General features: G+C 36.2%; 1 protein-coding gene and 1 long non-coding RNA gene across 2 annotated transcripts in view; one reads left to right on the top strand and one right to left on the bottom strand.

The window, feature by feature from the left end:
* Window positions 1-18,351, top strand: part of LOC144578869 (uncharacterized) — a 132,037-nt gene that overhangs the window by 26,302 nt on the left and 87,384 nt on the right. The window lies entirely within an intron of this gene.
* Window positions 1-18,351, bottom strand: part of DSG4 (desmoglein 4) — a 42,620-nt gene that overhangs the window by 16,128 nt on the left and 8,141 nt on the right. The window contains exons 2-10 of the mRNA XM_002757147.6: window positions 18,091-18,126; window positions 16,440-16,571; window positions 14,774-14,929; window positions 14,301-14,445; window positions 12,510-12,676; window positions 12,121-12,255; window positions 11,053-11,238; window positions 6,176-6,447; window positions 4,679-4,818 (exon numbers count right to left, since the gene is read on the bottom strand). Coding sequence (XP_002757193.3) covers window positions 4,679-4,818; window positions 6,176-6,447; window positions 11,053-11,238; window positions 12,121-12,255; window positions 12,510-12,676; window positions 14,301-14,445; window positions 14,774-14,929; window positions 16,440-16,571; window positions 18,091-18,126 — 1,369 coding nt within the window. The remainder of the gene's footprint in view (window positions 1-4,678; window positions 4,819-6,175; window positions 6,448-11,052; window positions 11,239-12,120; window positions 12,256-12,509; window positions 12,677-14,300; window positions 14,446-14,773; window positions 14,930-16,439; window positions 16,572-18,090; window positions 18,127-18,351) is intronic.

Here is an 18,351-nt window from a genome sequence, read left to right as displayed (position 1 = left end):
CTTAGCATCAAAATGGCAGTATGAAATTCACACATAACAATATTAACCCTAAATGTAAATGGACTAAATGCACCAATCAAAAGACACAGACTGGCAAATTGGATAAAAAGCCAAAACCCATCAGTGTGCTGTATACAGAAAACCCATCTCACATGCAAGGATACACAAAGGCTCAAAATAAAGGGATGGAGGAAGATTTACCAAGCAAATGGAGAGCAAAAAAAAGCAGGAGTTGCAATTCTCATCTCTGATAAAATAGACTTTAAAGCAACAAAGATCAAAAGAGACAAAGAAGGCCATTACATAATGGTAAAAGGATCGATACAACAAGAAGAGCTAACGATCCTAAACATATATGGACCCAATGCAGGAGCACCCAGATACATAAGGCAAGTTCTTAATGACTTACAAAAGGACTTAGACTCCCACACAATAATAGTGGGAGACTTTAACACTCCACTGTCAATACTAGACAGATCAACCAGACAGAAAATCAACAAGGATATCCAGGGCTTGAACTCAGACCTGGAGCAAGCAAACCTGATAGACATTTACAGAACTCTCCACCCCAAATCCACAGAATACACATTCTTCTCAGCACCACATCACACCTACTCTAAAATTGACCACATAATTGGAAGTAAAGCACTGCTCAACAAATGCAAAAAAACTGAAATCATAACAAACAGCCTCTCAGACCATAGTGCAATCAAGTTAGAACTCAGAATTCAGAAACTGACCCAGAACCGCACAGCTTCATGGAAACTGAACAACTGGCTCTTGAATGTTGACTGGGTAAATAATGAAATGAAGGCAGAAATAAAGAAGTTCTTTGAAACCAATGAGAACGAAGACACAACGTGCCAGAACTTCTGGGACACATTTAAAGCAGTCTCTAGAGGAAAGTATATAGCAATAAGTGCCCATATGAGGAGAATGGAGAGATCCAAAATTGACACCCTATCGTCAAAATTGAAAGCGCTAGAGGAGCAAGATCAAAATAACTCAAAACCCAGCAGAAGACAAGAAATAACTAAGATCAGAGCTGAACTGAAGGAGATTGAGACACGAAAAACCCTTCAAAAAATCAATAAATCCAAGAGCTGGTTTTTTGAAAAGATCAACAAAATAGACAGACCACTATAGCCAGATTGATTAAAAAGAAAAGAGAGAACAACCAAATAGATGCAATAAAAAATGATAAAGGGGAAATCACCACAGATTCCACAGAAATTCAGACCATCATCAGAGAATATTACAAACAACTCTATGCGCATAAACTGTAAACCTGGAAGAAATGGATAAATTCCTGCACTCCTGTGTCCTCCCAAGCCTAAACCAGGAGGAAGCTGAAACTATGAATAGACCAATAACAAGGTCTGAAGTTGAGGCAGCAATTAAGAGCCTACCACACAAAAAAAGCCCAGATCCAGACGGGTTCACACCCGAATTCTACCAGACACACAAGGAGGAGCTGGTACCATTCCTTCTAAAACTATTTCAAACAATCCAAAAAGAGGGAATCCTTCCCAAATCATTTTATGAGACCAACATCATTCTGATACCAAAACCCGGCAGAGACCCAACGAGAAAAGACAACTTCAAGCCAATATCCATGATGAACATAGGTGCAAAAATCTTCAATAAAATATTGGCAAGCCGATTGCAACAGCAAATCAAAAAACTTATTCATCATGATCAAGTAGGATTCATCCCGGGGATGCAAGGCTGGTTCAACATACGCAAGTCTATCAACGTAATTCACCACATAAACAGAACCAAAAACAAAAACCACATGATTATCTCAATTGACTCAGAGAAGGCATTTGACAAAATTCAACAGCCCTTTATGCTAAAAACCCTCAATAAACTCGGTATCAATGGCACATATCTCAAAGTAATAAAAGCTATTTATGACAAACCAACAGCCAATATCATACTGAATGGGCAAAAACTGGAAGCATTCCCTTTGAAATCTGGCACTAGACAAGGATGCCCTCTTTCACCACTCCTATTCAATATAGTACTGGAAGTTCTAGCCAGAGCAATCAGGCAAAAAAAAGAAATAAAGGGTATTCAAATAGGAAAGGTGGAAGCCAAATTGTCTCTATTTGCAGACGACATGATAGTATACCTAGAAGACCCCATCGCCTCAGCCCAAAAACTCCTGAAACTGATAAGCAACTTCAGCAAAGTCTCAGGATATAAAATCAATGTGCAAAAATCACAAGCATTCGTCTACACCAATAACAGACTTAAAGAAAGCCAAATCAAGAACGAACTGCCATTCGCAATTGCTACAAAAAGAATAAAATACCTTGGAATACAACTCACAAGGAACGTAAGAGACCTCTTCAAGGAGAACTACAAACCACTGCTCAATGAAATCAGAGAGGACACAAACAGATGGAGAAACATTCCATGTTCATGGTTAGGAAGAATTAATATTGTGAAAATGGCTATACTGCCCAAAGTAATTTACAGAATCAACGCTATCCCCATCAAGCTACCATTGACTTTCTTCACAGAACTGGAAAAAACCACCATAAACTTCATATGGAACCAAAAGAGAGCCCGCGTAGCCAAGTCAATTCTAAGCAAAAAGAACACAGCAGGGGGCATCACACTACTGGATTTCAAACTATACTACAAGGCTACAGTAATCAAAACAGTATGGTACTGGTACCAAAACAGAGATATAGACCAATGGAACAAAACAGAGGCACCGGAGGCAACACAACATACATACAACTATACAATCTTTGATAAACCTGACAAAAACAAGCAATGGGGAAAGGACTCCATGTTTAACAAATGGTGTTGGGAAAACTGGCTAACCATGTGCAGAAAGCAGAAACTGGACCCCTTCCTGACACCTTACACTAAAATTAACTCCAGATGGATTAAAGACTTAAACATAAGACCTGGCACGATAAAAACCCTAGAAGGAAATCTAGGCAAAACTATCCAGGACATAGGAGTAGGCAAGGACTTCATGAACAAAACACCAAAAGCATTGGCAACAAAAGCCAAAATAGACAAATGGGACCTAATGAAACTCCACAGCTTCTGCACAGCAAAAGAAACAGTCACTAGAGTGAATCGGCAACCAACAGAATGGGAAAAAATTTTCGCAGTCTACCCATCTGACAAAGGGCTGATATCCAGAATTTACAAAGAACTCAAACAGATTTACAGGAAAAAAACAAACAAGCCCATTCAAAAGTGGGCAAAGGATATGAACAGATACTTTACGAAAGAAGACATATATGAGGCCAACAATCATATGAAAAAATGCTCATCGTCACTGGTCATCAGAGAGATGCAAATCAAAACCACATTGAGATACCATCTCACGCCAGTTAGAATGGCGATGATTAAAAAATCTGGAGACAACAGATGCTGGAGAGGATGTGGAGAAAAAGGAACACTTTTACACTGTTGGTGGGAGTGTAAATTAGTTCAACCATTGTGGAAGACAGTGTGGCGATTCCTCAAGGCCTTAGAAGTAGAAATTCCATTTGACCCAGCAATCCCATTACTGGGTATATATCCAAAAGACTATAAATCGTTCTACTATTAGGACACATGTACACGAATGTTCATTGCAGCACTGTTTACAATAGCAAAGACCTGGAATCAACCCAAATGCCCATTGATAATAGACTGGATTGGAAAAATGTGGCACATATACACCATGGAATATTATGCAGCAATCAGAAATGATGAGTTTGTGTCGTTTGTAGGGACATGGATGAATCTGGAGAACATCATCCTCAGCAAACTGACACAAGAACAGAAAATGAAACACCGCATATTCTCACTCATAGGTGGGTGATGAAAAATGAGAACACATGGACACAGAAAGGGGAGTACTAAACACTGGGGTCTATTGGGGGGAAAAGGGGAGGGCCAGTGGGAGGGGGAGTTGGGGAGGGATAGCCTGGGGAGAAATGCCAAATGTGGGTGAAGGGGAGAAGGAAAGAAAAGCACACTGCCATGTGTGTACCTACGCAACTGTCTTGCATGCTCTGCTCATGTACCCCAAAACCTAAAATCCAATAAAAAATTAAAAAAAAAAATAGATTTTCCCATGTGAGAAGTGGCTCACTTACAAGTTAAGTCAGTGCATCTGCATTTATGACTTTTAACATGAATCTTATATTTGGAATAACTTGTGCTTTCTTGGTCCACAGCATCTTACTGTGGAAATGTGTCTAATCAAGTAACACTCACACAAGCTTCTCAGTGTGGTTCAGTTTTAATGGCTCTAAAATAATTAAATTCCTGGAGACACTGTCTCCCCAGAAAGTGATCCCCAAATGAACTTGGTATAGCATGTAGCCCTTACTTTAAGTAAACATTCCCAACATACTCTACAAGTGAGATTAGCCATACTCAAGAGACAAAGTCATAAACAGAAACTAAATTATATTAACTTTTATGCTGTAAGCCGTATACAGCTCATTTTTGGAAGTAGGTAAAATAAACTGTGGCTTAAGTTTAAATTATGATTTTAATTGACTTCAATTCTTGATTTAAAGTGTTTAGAACTTTCTGTAAGTCTTGCATACACCATTAAAAATGTTTGAGTCGCTCAAATATCAGCATTAGAATAACATAATATTTAATATAATAGTACTAATTTTCTTAAAATATTAAAAATAAATTTTCTTACCATCTATAGCCAGGATCTCTGCTGTGTATATCCCATTGATAATATATTTTGACTTCTTATCAAATTCTCTAGAAAATTGTATCTCACCAGTTCTTGAATCAACTTTTAACCAGCTGCCTGCATCATGTCCTATGATATATCTGTTTTTAAATTAAAAAAATCATTATTGTGCTTTTGTGAAAGTTAGCACCTCAAATCACATAAGAGCTACAATGTGGTACACTTAAGTATTGTATTTGTATGTTTTATAGTGATGATTGTCTTTTATAAAATGTATATATATATATATATATATACATATATCAATACAAATTCAAGATAAATACATTAATATATGGGTCTGTAAGTTTTAAAATTTCATCATTCTTACTCCTCTAGCTCTTAGTACAATTGTTAATAAAATGTATGAGTTTATTTCAGTTCTATTTACTAAATCATAGCAACATAAAACATCCTTTATTCATTTTCAGGAACAAATATTGCTTATTTATTTTCACATGTGGTATACTTAGGATTTTTCTGTGGCTTTTCAGCCATGTTGATTTCAGAGCTCCTCACTGATGGCCTATTAGGGGCTTGTGGTATCCTCTCTTCAGTGTGTCTATCTGGATCTTGTTACAGATAATAGACTTAAAGTTCTTGACGTCACTGGAAGAAGATGGGGTCTCTACCAGGCACAATTTCAAGTCTCCAGTTCCTTTATCTTAACTGCTTTTACCTATATCCTATTCTGGTTGACTTCATGGTTTTTTTTTTTTGAGTCTGTCAATTTATTAACTGATTTAATAATGAAAACTGTGAACATCAAAGTAATTTATTAGTCAGTAGACTTTGTTTACTCCAAGAATATTGGGAGGAAGAAAAGGAGATAGAGAAGGACAGGATATAGAGAAGACCTGTGTACTTCATTGTAGTTATTTCTAGAATATTTTACACAGTTCTAATTCACATATAATTTATGTACCTAGTGCCCTTAATACTACCGTTTTATTTCTCCTCTCCTGACTTCTTTCTATGCCTGTCAAATTTTCAAAACACTGTTTTTAGCTCCTACCATTATGTTTTTTCTCTTATATTAAGAAGAGGATTGAAATTAGCCTCAAAGCCACAGATAACACAGGTTTAAGAAAACAAGCGGTGACTCAACTTTTATGGTGTCTTATTGTCTACAATATGGCTTAATCGGCCCAGGTCCAGGGTAGTATAAACTGGCCATAAAAGATCAAAGAAACTCATGGAGTAATTTGGGTGGCTTTGATCTTACAATTGCTTGCTGGACACAATTACCTCTATAGCCAGTTGGAGCCCTTACATTATTGAAGCCGCTACAACACTGTTAAAATTCTAAGATTTCAAATGCTCTAATAGTCTTCTAAATCACAGGAATAATAAAAGCAAAAAACCCTCCAAAAGTATTGCAACCCACATATTCTAGCACATACTACATGAATTAACACTGGATTGAAGCACAGAGCATGAAGAAAATACTTGCCGCACCTGACATTTTTTGCAGGGTTTCCTGTGTCCAAATCTATGGCTGTATATGTGCCAAGCACGTAATTCAATAAGGAACTTCCTTTTATTCCTTCCCGCACACTAAAAGCCATAGAACTTGGATGAAATGTGGGTCCTTCTCTCACATTAATAACCTGAATTCTCACAGGGGTTGAGTGCATTCGGAATTGAGAAGCAACGGAGTAGTGAAAATCAGCTTGGTTTTTAACTCCGATACCAAGCTGAATAGTAGGTGCTTGTTCATAATCCAGCATCTGAAATAAAAGAAAATAAAAAACTCTGAAACAGCAAAGAACTCTCTTTTGATAATGTAAGAAGCCATGGCAAGGTGAACCACAAACTAGAATAAAGTCCAGGAGATATGCTGTTTAGATTTTATGTTGAAAAAAATTTTACTTATCTCTACCTTAGGTGTCTTAGATACGTTATTCTGTTTATCTTTCAGCATAATCAGCTAGCTATGTAGACCATTTAAGACTGTGATTTTAAATTGGAATCAAATTTTGGGTTTTGGACTTGTTATACAAAAATGCTGAAATGAAAAACAATATTTTCCAAATGAGGTGTTTATGAAAAAAAACTTTAGAATAATATAAAAATGTTTACACTATTGAATGAATAAATAGTACCCACATTTCTTATATAGAACATCTGAGAATCTTTTGAAAGTATAATCAGCAGAATAAAGGCGCTAATATATATGATGTCACTGAACCTGTAACTTTTTAATGATATAAACAACTTCTAAAGAATTTATGATGATTATAGTCGCTGGGCCTGGTAGACAGGAAGACTCCTTTATGGGGCATATTCAAATAAGTAAATGCCATGCCCAGAGAAAAGTCACCTTTGAAATGGGTATCCTGGATACAAAATAGAATCTTTTGATCCAGAATGATTGATGTGGTGACATGAAAAGTCACAAGTGAAAAAGTAGTTGCACAAAAATAATTGCTGAGCAATGGCTACTTAGAAGTGTTCCGGAAGCTGAGGTAAGCATCACTAACAATGCCTTTCCAACAGCAGAAGTCAAGATATCTGCAAGACTTGCCATCAACAGGACTCTGAGATAAATCTCTGCTTCTCAGGGAAACTCCCTGACATTGTGAAATGTCATTAAGAAAACATCTTAGGTTTTAGAGTTACATTTTTTCAAAGAGTTGATAAGAAAAACATTCTCAGTAATTTACTTGTGTTCTTCTTTGGAGATGGCTCAGCATGCCACACTTGAATTTCAGCGAAAACTCTTGAGGTCTGGGATTTTGATTTCTTTTGCACATCTGTTCACAGATCCAAATAATACCTAGTCCACTAGTCCACATGATACTTAGCACAGAACGGAATATAAATTATGTACTCAAAAATCAATTTTCAACTAGAGGAGATGTCTCTTCTACAAATCATTTTTATTTAATAGAATTCCATGCTATCTTCAAATATGAAAAACTGAGAACCTCTATTCTTTATTTTTTTTTTTAGAGACAGGTCTCACTCTGTCGCCCAGGCTGGAGTGCAGTGGTGCCATCTCAGCTCACTGCAACCTCTACCTCCCAGGTTCAAGTGATTCTCCTGCCTCAGCCTCTCAAGTAGCTGGGACTATAGGCATGTGCCATCACACCCAGTTCACTTTTGTAGTTTTAGTAGAGATGAAGGTTTTACCTGTTGGCTATGCTGGTCTCAAACTCCTGACCTCAGGTGATCCACCTGCCTTGGCCTCCCAAAGTGCTGGGATTACAGGCATGAGAACCTCTGAGAAGTGCCTGGCCTGAGAACCTCTACTCTGGTGGAGAAATCTCTTGTGCTTTTCTTATGTATATACACAAATGCACTTTTGTTTGTAAGAGTATTAATAGTTCTCTTCTCATTGAACAGAGTGTCATGAAAATATACTAATGTGTGTCTAAAGTTGTATAAATTAAAGATCTCCACATAATCTAGGAACAGGAATTGGTCTGGGGTCAATCTTTCCTCTAGGAGGGAAAGCCAAATAGATTAAAGGCAGAAAGTGATTCCTTCATTCTTTGCAAGTGGGACCATTTAGTCAGGATTTTCAGATTGTGTCCAGAGGTCAGGGATTGTAAAGAGCAGTGGAAATGATAGTTTACCTTGGAGTCTCTTCATAGAGTAAAGGACAAGTCCGGGGAAACTCAGTCTCTGCAGTTTAAGAAACCAATGAGGAATAACCACCTAACAAGGTACACAGGCATGTGTTACAGTGGGTGGGGGAGTGACCTGCAGTGATCTAGGGTGAGGCTCTGGAAGGGCTCAGGATGAAGATAACACATCCAGAAATGGATTTGGCTTCTGGCAGGCTTTTGGCATCTGTAAATGGTAGTATAGAAGCTAAGCTTAGATTTTCACATTCAAGTTTTTGTTCTAATTTAATATAACACTGCTAATTCTAGTGGGGACACCGATTCATTTTAGTACTAAGTATGAAAGAGGGAGAAGTTAAAAGTCTCCATTGAAAAGGAGGATGTGATAGCAGTTTTTTTTTTACAGCAGGGGAGTGAAGAAATGGTCAAATATCTGCCCAAGTATGTGTGTTCTGCTCTCCAAGAAGGCTCATTTTCTGGTACAAATGTGTCTGGAAGAGAGAAGCAGGGCACACGTAGTTGGGAAGGAGTGTGTAGTGGTGAACGGACTTGGAGGGAAAATCTCAGGGTGCTAGTTGTTTCCTAAAATCGGTTTTACTGGTTCCCAATTACACAGTGAGACATGAAGGTGGCAGTTAAATATGACTTTGAGACCAGAGAGTTCTGGCTGGATCTTGTCTCTGACATTTGCTATCTGGGTAAACTGAGACTAGCTATTTGTCCTCTTTGATTTTGTTTTTCTTTCTCTAAAAATGGAATTACTGGCTGGGTTCGGTGGTTCATGCTCATAATCCCAGCACTTTGGGAGGCTGAGGTGGGCAGATCACTTGGGGTCAGGAGTTTGAGACCAGCCTGGCCAACAATGGTGCAACCCTGTCTCTGCTAAAAATACAAACATCAGCTGGGTGTGGTGGCGCACAACAGTAATCACAGCTACTCAGGAGGCTGAGGCGTGGAAATCTCTTGAACCTGGGAGGAGGAGGTTGCAATGATCACACAACTCCACTCCAGCCTGGGTAACAAAGCGAGACTATCTCAAAAAAAAAAAAAAAAAAAAAAAAAAAAAAAAAGACTATATTTAAATCCCAGAGTTGTAGGGATTAAATGAGGTAATAAATGTGAACCCTCTGGATATACTTTAAAACAGAATAATTGGTGTTTAGTAATTGCTCAATAAATGTTAGAATTATTATAAAAATAGAGAATCCATTTTTTTTTGGTTAGAATTACAATTAGGTAGCATTTTTCTTCAGTGTTGAAATAATCAATGCATATATACACACATACATATTTATATTGCTTGTATTTTCATATATACTTATCAATAAATACCAAAAAGAAGTCGTTATTGACAAAGATATTTTCATTTTTCTGAGATCATTCTCTTGTTAAACTGTAAGTTCCTTGAGAACAGGGACTGTATCTTATTCACCTTCATGTCCTTAACACATAGTAATTCTCAATAAATCTTTTTTTTTTTTTTTTTTTCGAGACAGTCTCACTCTGTTGCCTCAGCTCACTGCAACCTCTGCCTCCTAGATTCTGGTTCAAGTGATTTTCATGCCTCAGCCCTCCTGAGTAACTGGGATTACAGGTGCCTGTCCCACACCCATCTTCCAGTAGAGATGTGGTTTCACCCTGTTGTCCAAGCTGGTCTTGAACTCCTGGCCTCAAGTGATCTGCCGCCTTGGCCTCCCAAAGTGCTAGGATTACAGGCATGAGCCACTGCTTACTGTACCACCTGCAAAATGGTGGTTCAACTGATCCTCTTTTCTTTATAAATTATTCAGTCTCAGTTATTCCTTTATAGCAACACAGAAACATCCTTATGCACTTGGATAGAGAAAAGTAGTAACAGAACTGAACAATCACACTGTAAATTCCATAATCATACTGTATAGCAAACTAAAAATATGTGTGTATGTATATGTCATTATATATATTTCCTAGCTATAAGTGTTGTTTATGTTAACAAAAGCAATTTCCTTTGATAAAAATAACAATTTCCCCATTACATTAATGTTAATCTGAATCTTACTGGTTTGTGGTTTGTCTCTAATTATAAATTTTTCAGTTTTATCATTGTATGTGAATTAAAAGTAATTTAAGAAAAATTAATCTCTAGAAAAAAAATCATACCTTGTGTTTCAGTATTTAAGGTTTTCCATGGATTGATTCCAGCTTGACTTCTCTGATCTCACTTCTCATTACTTCCCTACTTGAATGCTCCGCTGCAGCCCCACAGGGTTTCTCTCCATGCCCTGACCATGCTTCATGTTTTCTCACTGTGTGTGTTTGTCTATTTTATTACCCACATTAGCAACCTTAGCTATAACATCTTGCTTAAACTTTATTCCCTGCATGAAATCTTTTCAGACAAATCTAGCTCAGAAGGATCTCACCATTTTTTATCTCATTCATTATTTCAAATTTCACTCCCTTGGCAATTAATTATGTTGTATATCATGACATTTGTTCTGTTTATTATACTGTGAACTCCCATGCGTCATCTAAGTTGGGGATGCTTGCCTTATCTTCACAACTAAATATTGGGCACTGTCAGAACAAAATAGCTTTCTTATTTTTCTTGGTAATAAATTTTGTTTTGCTAGCTGAGCAATTCAGACTGACACAGCAGTTACTTAGGGCCCTTGATATAAGCAATATTCAAAGTTATGAAGTACTTTGTTTGAAGGCAGATTCTGTCTCTAAGGTCATTTAAAACTTCTTTGGAAGAAAATATTGCAGATCCTTATACTGTACCTTGACAACCTTCAAAATGCCTTCATTGGTTTCTGGGTCTGTTTGAATATCAAACCAATTCCCATCATTTCCAGAGAGAATTAAATATTTTGCCAACCAATTATCGGTGCCTTCTTCATCAAGATCAATTGCTTGTAATCTTATCAGTTCTGGACTTAAGCAATTCTCTTCAATACTTGCTGAGTACTAAAATGTAGAGATCAATTTCGTAGTCAACAAATTTTCAAAAGGACAAATGTACTTAAGAAGACGTAATTATTATTTAAAATACTAATTACAAACTATGTCAATGATTTTTGCCTTATTAAATGCCATTGTCCAATCAGAAAAATAAGAAATAAAATATAAGATAATAAAACTGACATTCTTGCTATATGTAAAATCAAGGTCAAACTGCGATTTAGTTTCTTTCTTTTTTTGCTTATTGCTAATTTTCTTTACTCATTTCCTTTAAATAGGGGATCAGACTATTTTTTTTTTCTGTAAATAGTAAATATATTAGATATTTGGGCCAGAGAATTGGTGTTGCAACCCCTCATCTCTGCTGTTGCAGCACAAAGCACAAAGCCCCCACAAACAACAAGTAAAGGCAAGAGGACAGCTAGGCCCAAATAATACGTTTTCTTTTTTTAAACCAAAACAGACATGAAGCCGGATTTGGCCCTGCTAGTTTGGATTTTATGTTTCTTTACACTTAGAGATAAAAATGGAAGTTGAGAATGCTTGGGACTCTAACAGAATTTATTCAGCAAATCATGAGGCCTATACAAAAACATTAATGTTGCTATGTTATTTCCGGAGTTAGAGCAATAGACTTCTGTGTTTCCGTGGTGAATAGAGAATACAAAGTAGATAGTTTGTTGCTTTCATAAAGAAGGCTTGTTTGGAGTAGTGAGTCAAAGACAAACATACAAATTGAAGGTATATTAGTATACATAAGAAATTCCAAAGTTTCTACAACAAAGTTGAGTATGTCCATACGTAGGACAGAACCAGGATCATGAACCAGCATGAAAGCAAATTGATTATTGACACTTATGGAAAAGGATTATAAGAATACAAACTTACTAAAGTTTTCTCTAAGGTGGGGAAATTATCGTTGACATCTAAAACCTTGATTCTACAGTCACACTCAGAAGACAGTCCATCTGCAGCTCCATCCCGATCTGAGCCTCTCACAACTAGGTGGTAGGTACTGTGTTGCTTAATCAAGATGAAAAAGAATGTAAGACTTAGGTCTTGTCTTGAATAGAATCCAATGTCTTCATGCTATTATTTTTCTTCTCTTTTATTTACATATCAAATGAAATTTATATAATTGAGCTTTAAATTTTTATTAAAAATGGATTATTTTCCTTCCCTCCTTTATATTGGAGTACAGGTACACATGGATTATTTTATCTTTGTCTTTTCAAAATTGACTTTTTTATTTCTTAATCATTCACACAAGGCTTTACCTCTCTGTCCAAGAAACTGGACATCGTGCGGACTTCTCCAGTGTACCTGTTCAGAATGAACATGGGTGCACCTGCAGGCTCCTGAGAGACAATCTTGTAGGCAATTTTGGAATTCAGATGATTTTCTTCGTCTGCATCTGTGGCACTTAACTTTACTACCAGTGCATCTAGAAATAGAAATGGATGTGGAGAATGGTTGGGACTCTAGAATAAATTCAACAAATCATTAAGCAGAAGAAGAAAGAGGGGTTGGCCTTTCCTGAATTCTCTCTGTTTGAGTTTTCTGTGGGAATATAGTACCATAACTTTCAGCTCTACCAGTTATAACAAAAATAATTGTGGTTTGCTTTATAAAACCCTTTACCGTTTTAAAAGTACGTGCACTCTTTAAATGATTAAATGCTAAATTAGTAGCAAAACATAGTTCTGTTTAAAGTATGAAAAAGAAGTTCAACAGATTCTTCATCAGAAAGTGAATAAACAGATATTTATCTGTTTTATTTATTTGCCGTGGTCTTGTGAAATTATTTAAAAATGCTTAAGGAAGACTGTAGTTTAATTAAATGTAGCATTGTAATTATTTATTGAACACCTATATTCTTAACTGCCACTTATCCAGAAAGCAGATAATTACTCTTGGTTGCATTGGTAGAAAGCATTTTACCAAACAGTCACAAATATATAATTATTGAAAAGAGGACTTGTCCATAGCAGTATAAGAAGTTCTATACTCATAGGTAGAAAGAACGGTATCCTAGGTCAATCCCCAAGGACATCAGTCTACAGGCCAGATTGTTCAGAATTGTCAGTCCCTGAGTTCTTTTGCTTCCTAGGCAGGAGGACTTGGCTGTGGGTTTCACCATCTTCACCAGTGTTGTCCTGAGGTGTGCTGATGAGGAAGCAAAGATGGACTTTGAAGTCTCTCTCTCTTTGTGTTGCCTCTCTTAGGCAAAACCTCTTTGCCTCTCTACTGGAGGATTATCCTAGTTCAAAAAACACATTTTGTGTTTATCTGCCTTTTCTCCTGAAATTTATTTTTCCCATTATTTCCCCCAAATTTGTTTAGAGGTATATGGGTGACACAGATTTGAAAGACAGAGGGACATTAGGGAATTGGGGAACAAACTGATATTCATGTGCTGTATGTAAAATCAAGGTCAGAAGGCAAAGGGAGAGGAGAGATAGGAAAGTACATGTATGGGAAAAGCATAAGAGGAGCAATGAAGGAAGTTCAGGAGAATAAATATAAAGGAAAGACAAAAGGGTACTAGAACTGGAAATGGAATTAAGTGGAATGGAAAGAAATGAAAGAAAATGAGAGAATAGCCTGTAGTTTGCTATGCAGTCTGTGAAGATCAATGGTAACCCTTAGTGATTGATCTGATGCGTACAATTGCGTGCTTCCACCATCACTCTCTACCTGGTGTGGGTCAGTGAAACATTTTGAGTAATAGACCACAACAGAGCTTTCTTAAACATCCCTGGTTTCTTCCTCGGTTTGCTCACTTGGATTCAGTTGTTCATGAGCCCAGTAACAATCTCTAAGGAAGATGCTAAGCGCCTGCTAAATCCCCATAGGGACCTTCCTCAAGTAAGAAGGTATTTTATTTTATCATTTTAGACATGATTTCTTTTTCTTGCTCAGTTAAAAGTTAAAATATGTGGGGTTTATTCAAAATACAAGTGTGACTTTCTCTGTCCTTTACATTTCCTGTATGTCAGTCTACTAATGCTTTTGACCAAGAGAAGTAGTTATGGTGTGACGTAGAAAAGGAATGTCATTTTACTTACTGGCATCACAATTTTCTTCAATACTGGCTGTGTACACACTTTGTGAAAAGACTGGAGCATTATCATTTATGTCCATAACTTTGACTCTAAGCTCAAGAGGCCTTTCTAAGTCTTCGCCCCGTGAATTCAGAGCCTGGCAATAGATCTGTGGAAAGTTGGAAAAAAACTGTCTTTTTCCACCAAAAAAAAAAAAAAATCAGAAAATAGGCAAAGAAGCAATTTTTTTTCCAGTGAATTCAGACTATAGTACAGTCAAATAATTTAAATATGATCAAGACACTTGACCACATGTACATGCAATATACCAGAGAATCCTGAACTAGAAACTTTTATTTTCTCATTCTTTCCATTCCTTCCATTTGGGTTCAGTCTACTGTGTTTTATCAAAAGTAACCCATTGTTTTAAGATAATATTTTTTTTAAAAGGGAAGAAAGCTAATATGAACAAATCAAAACATATGGCTATGACTCACCAAGAAAAGTGGAGTTATCTCTCTGTCTACCACTGAAGTGATGTTAATTTCCCCAGTGCGAGGATTAATGGTGAATATCCCATATGGTGGTCGATCAATCCCTACCCCAGAAATTCGGTATGTAATCTTCTGGTTCAATTCACAGTCTGATCGAATCTATGAGAAAAATAGCTAGAATTGTGATCCAATTTAGAGCAGATAATAAACTTCAGAGTGTAGTCGAATGAGAAGGGAATGGGTTTCATAAGCAAATCGACTTTGGATTGAAGCCTGGCACCATGACTTAGTCCTGTGTGACCTTGGAAAATTTACTTAACTTTGTCCAGATCAGTTTACAGTGAGGATAATACCACCTATCGCACAAATTTGTTGTGGGAATTACATGAGGTAATTGTACAACATACACCTTGGATGCTAGCTTTGTTATTAATAATACATTGTTTAATTCTCTGAGTTTTTGGCATATGCAGAAAGAGTTTCAAAAAAGAAATCACAATTTACTATTTTTTTTTAAAACTTGTGTCATATTAATAAGTATTCTACCTAGGCTGGAGTCTGATATTTAGTCAAAATGGTAGATAAATTGAAAATATCAGAGAAATATAATGGTTAGAGATATTGGTAATAATTTTATACATGTAAACATACTGCATCACTTTTCTGCCAAATAGATTTATAGCAAATATTCTGCCATATAGATTTTGCTTTAGTAGTTTTATCTATTGCTGATCAATTTAAACTGAAACAGTTTTGAAATCTCACCTATAAAGAGAAGAGCATTCCATAAAATATTAAGATTTGTTGCCCACCCATTCACAGTGAAATAAAGACAGCTGGAAACAGAAGTTTGGTTGGCTCTACTCTAATCCAAAGGTCTTTTTTACGTAGCAGAAAACTCAGGAGCCTCCCAAAATGCCAAAAAAAAAAAAAAAAAAAAAAAAAGAATGTGCAATGTAAGTGGGATAACATAAAGCTATCACTATGAGTTGAACGGAAATAATAAATTTAAAGCATCCCTTCAATTTGAAAACATCTGAGAGAGGATACATTTGTTTTCTTGAGCTGAGCTTGTATCTGTAACATCATTGCTGATGATTACTATATTTTTAATGTAAAGCTGGAAGGAGAAATTTCTGCAGATCACTTTACTGTTCAAGATCAAGAGGCCCAGAAAGAGCGAATGAAGCCATTGATGTGGATCCCATTCTTCTTAGATGAATTTATTACACATTCTTTAACTCTCCTTTTTATCTTTTTTTCAATAGGCATTATTTGTGAAGATCTTTTAAGACTCTCTTATTTTCTGGAATTAGAGATCTGGTGAGAACTTTTGATATTGTCATTACTTTCTTGAAATGAATTCATCAATATGAATATATTTCCTATGATGTAGACAGGCAATAATGAGCAGAACACAAATGGATGAACAAAACCAGCTGTGCTGGAGATCCAACCCTTTCTTCTAGGATCACTCTCCATTGACTGCCTGCCCCATGTCAGCCTCCCTGCATGTGATATTCAAATCAGTGGCTTAGCAACTGGAGCAAATGACTACATGCTGTCTTCTTAAAGAACTATGGAGCAGTGAAGGCTGCAAATCTGGGAAATATTTGAAAGCTTCCCTGCTCTGCAAAAGCATTTGTCATCAGCTTGCATTATCACTTACTTTGGCAATGGGATTCCTCTTCGAGTTGTCCTCTCCCTCTCGACAGGCTGCAGCAAACTTGATCCACTCCCGCTTTTGTCTTCTGACTGTTTGCCATTTTGTAGTGCCATTTTCAATGTCTAATTCCTTCACCTTAAGCAAAGATGGTTCGTGTTTCTTACAGAGTTAGAACAATTTTACTTAGAAAGGACATTTATTTAACATTGCAAGGTGCATTCAGAAGAAACAGTGATACTGAATTTGAAAAACAGAAAGTTTTCATGAATTCACAACTGGTTAAGTAGAGCTTAATTACTTCTGCCTGCTACATTTTTTTGAATTATCTTTCCAACTATTGGATTCTAGCGAAACAAATTTAATTAGCTAGTTGAGGAGTTTATGATGTACTATACTGTATAAATTGTACAGTTTTTCTTTTTTCAATCTATCTTCACCATATGGGAGCCTTGCCCACCTCACCCTTCACTGAGCTTTCAAACCAGACTTTACGGTCTGCAGAGTTTAAATGTCAGCATTGATCCATGCATGCACATCCCATATAACCTAAAAGTTGAGCTGTTGAGTCGTGCTCACCTAAAAGAGAGAAGAGATTTTTTTCTCTTCTGTTGATAAGGACACCACTGTGGCTAAGCACTCAAATATATTTTTGAGGAATTAGAAAAATATTATTAATATTGGAGGAATTGATGATTTCTCCAATATTCCCATGGACATCTATATGGCTTTGCAATGTTGTCATCTGTATCTCTGCTTGCTATATGGTTTTTCTTTTGTAGTCTTAAGTTGCTATTGTTGAAGTATACTTAAGAATTAAATATTAATGAGTTTAGAAATGTCACTACATGTGCAAGCATATTTGTATACATGCATAAACTATAAATATGAATGCATTTATTTTTGTAAGTCCAAATGTACTTTCTGAAACACAGGTGATTATAAGTTTATTTAGGCTAAGCTTCATTTAATTACCACTCTGGAGAAAGGAGGTGTTCCACTGAATGAAGTGTATATTAGATCCACAGTATTTACATTATTTCCTCGTTTTGATACAACTTCCTGAAATGTCCACCTATTCCCTATTTCACCAAAAAGATGAGAAAAGTAATTTTATTTTTCCCAATGATTTGAGGGAATCACAAGGAAAATCTAACTACTAAAATAAAATAAAACTGCCAGGGAGAGGACAGCAGCTCTTATTTCCTGAGTTCCACTCTAAATGGCACCAGATTATATGTTTTCCATTTAGTTGTGATATACAGTTTGAATGTTTGTACTTTCTCTCATTGATGAACTATCAATTGTCTTTCTGTCTAATGCGTCTAAACAATCTCTTCCCACTCTAAAGTCTTACTTTGCTTCTTTTGCTTTGCTATAGGTTGGAAAACATAAATAAACTACCATATAGTTTGGTAAACAGGAGTTACTAAAACATTAAGCTGTTGGAAACACATGCCCTAAAAGCACAGAGATTTGGGAGTATGGGTTTCACGATTTGGGAGTATGCTATTTCAGTTCACCAGAGATTCTGTCTCTTAACTTTTATGTGGATAATTACAATTTCAAATATTCTGATTTTTTTATATATAATACATTATAAAATTCAGTTTTTATTTTGATTTTAAATTGAGAAAATAATTTTATTATACATTACCTCAACAATAAATTCACTGTTTACTTCCATCACCACCTGTTTTAATAGAAGGTACAACATTAGCATAAATTTGCATAATTTAGGGGAAGCCAAGTCATAAAAACAGACAATATTCTTTTATTAATTCATTTTTAAAATATACATTTTGTTGATGATATGGAATAAACATGGCTAAATCAAATGAATAATAGACTTTTTGCCCTCCAAAAGATTTAAATTTTAGAGAAGACAAACACACAAGTCTACAGCAGGTTAGGATAC

The sequence above is a fragment of the Callithrix jacchus genome, chromosome 13 (assembly GCF_049354715.1).
Source record: "Callithrix jacchus isolate 240 chromosome 13, calJac240_pri, whole genome shotgun sequence".
Lineage (NCBI taxonomy): Eukaryota > Metazoa > Chordata > Mammalia > Primates > Cebidae > Callithrix > Callithrix jacchus.
This window is presented reverse-complemented; position numbering and strand designations above follow the sequence as displayed.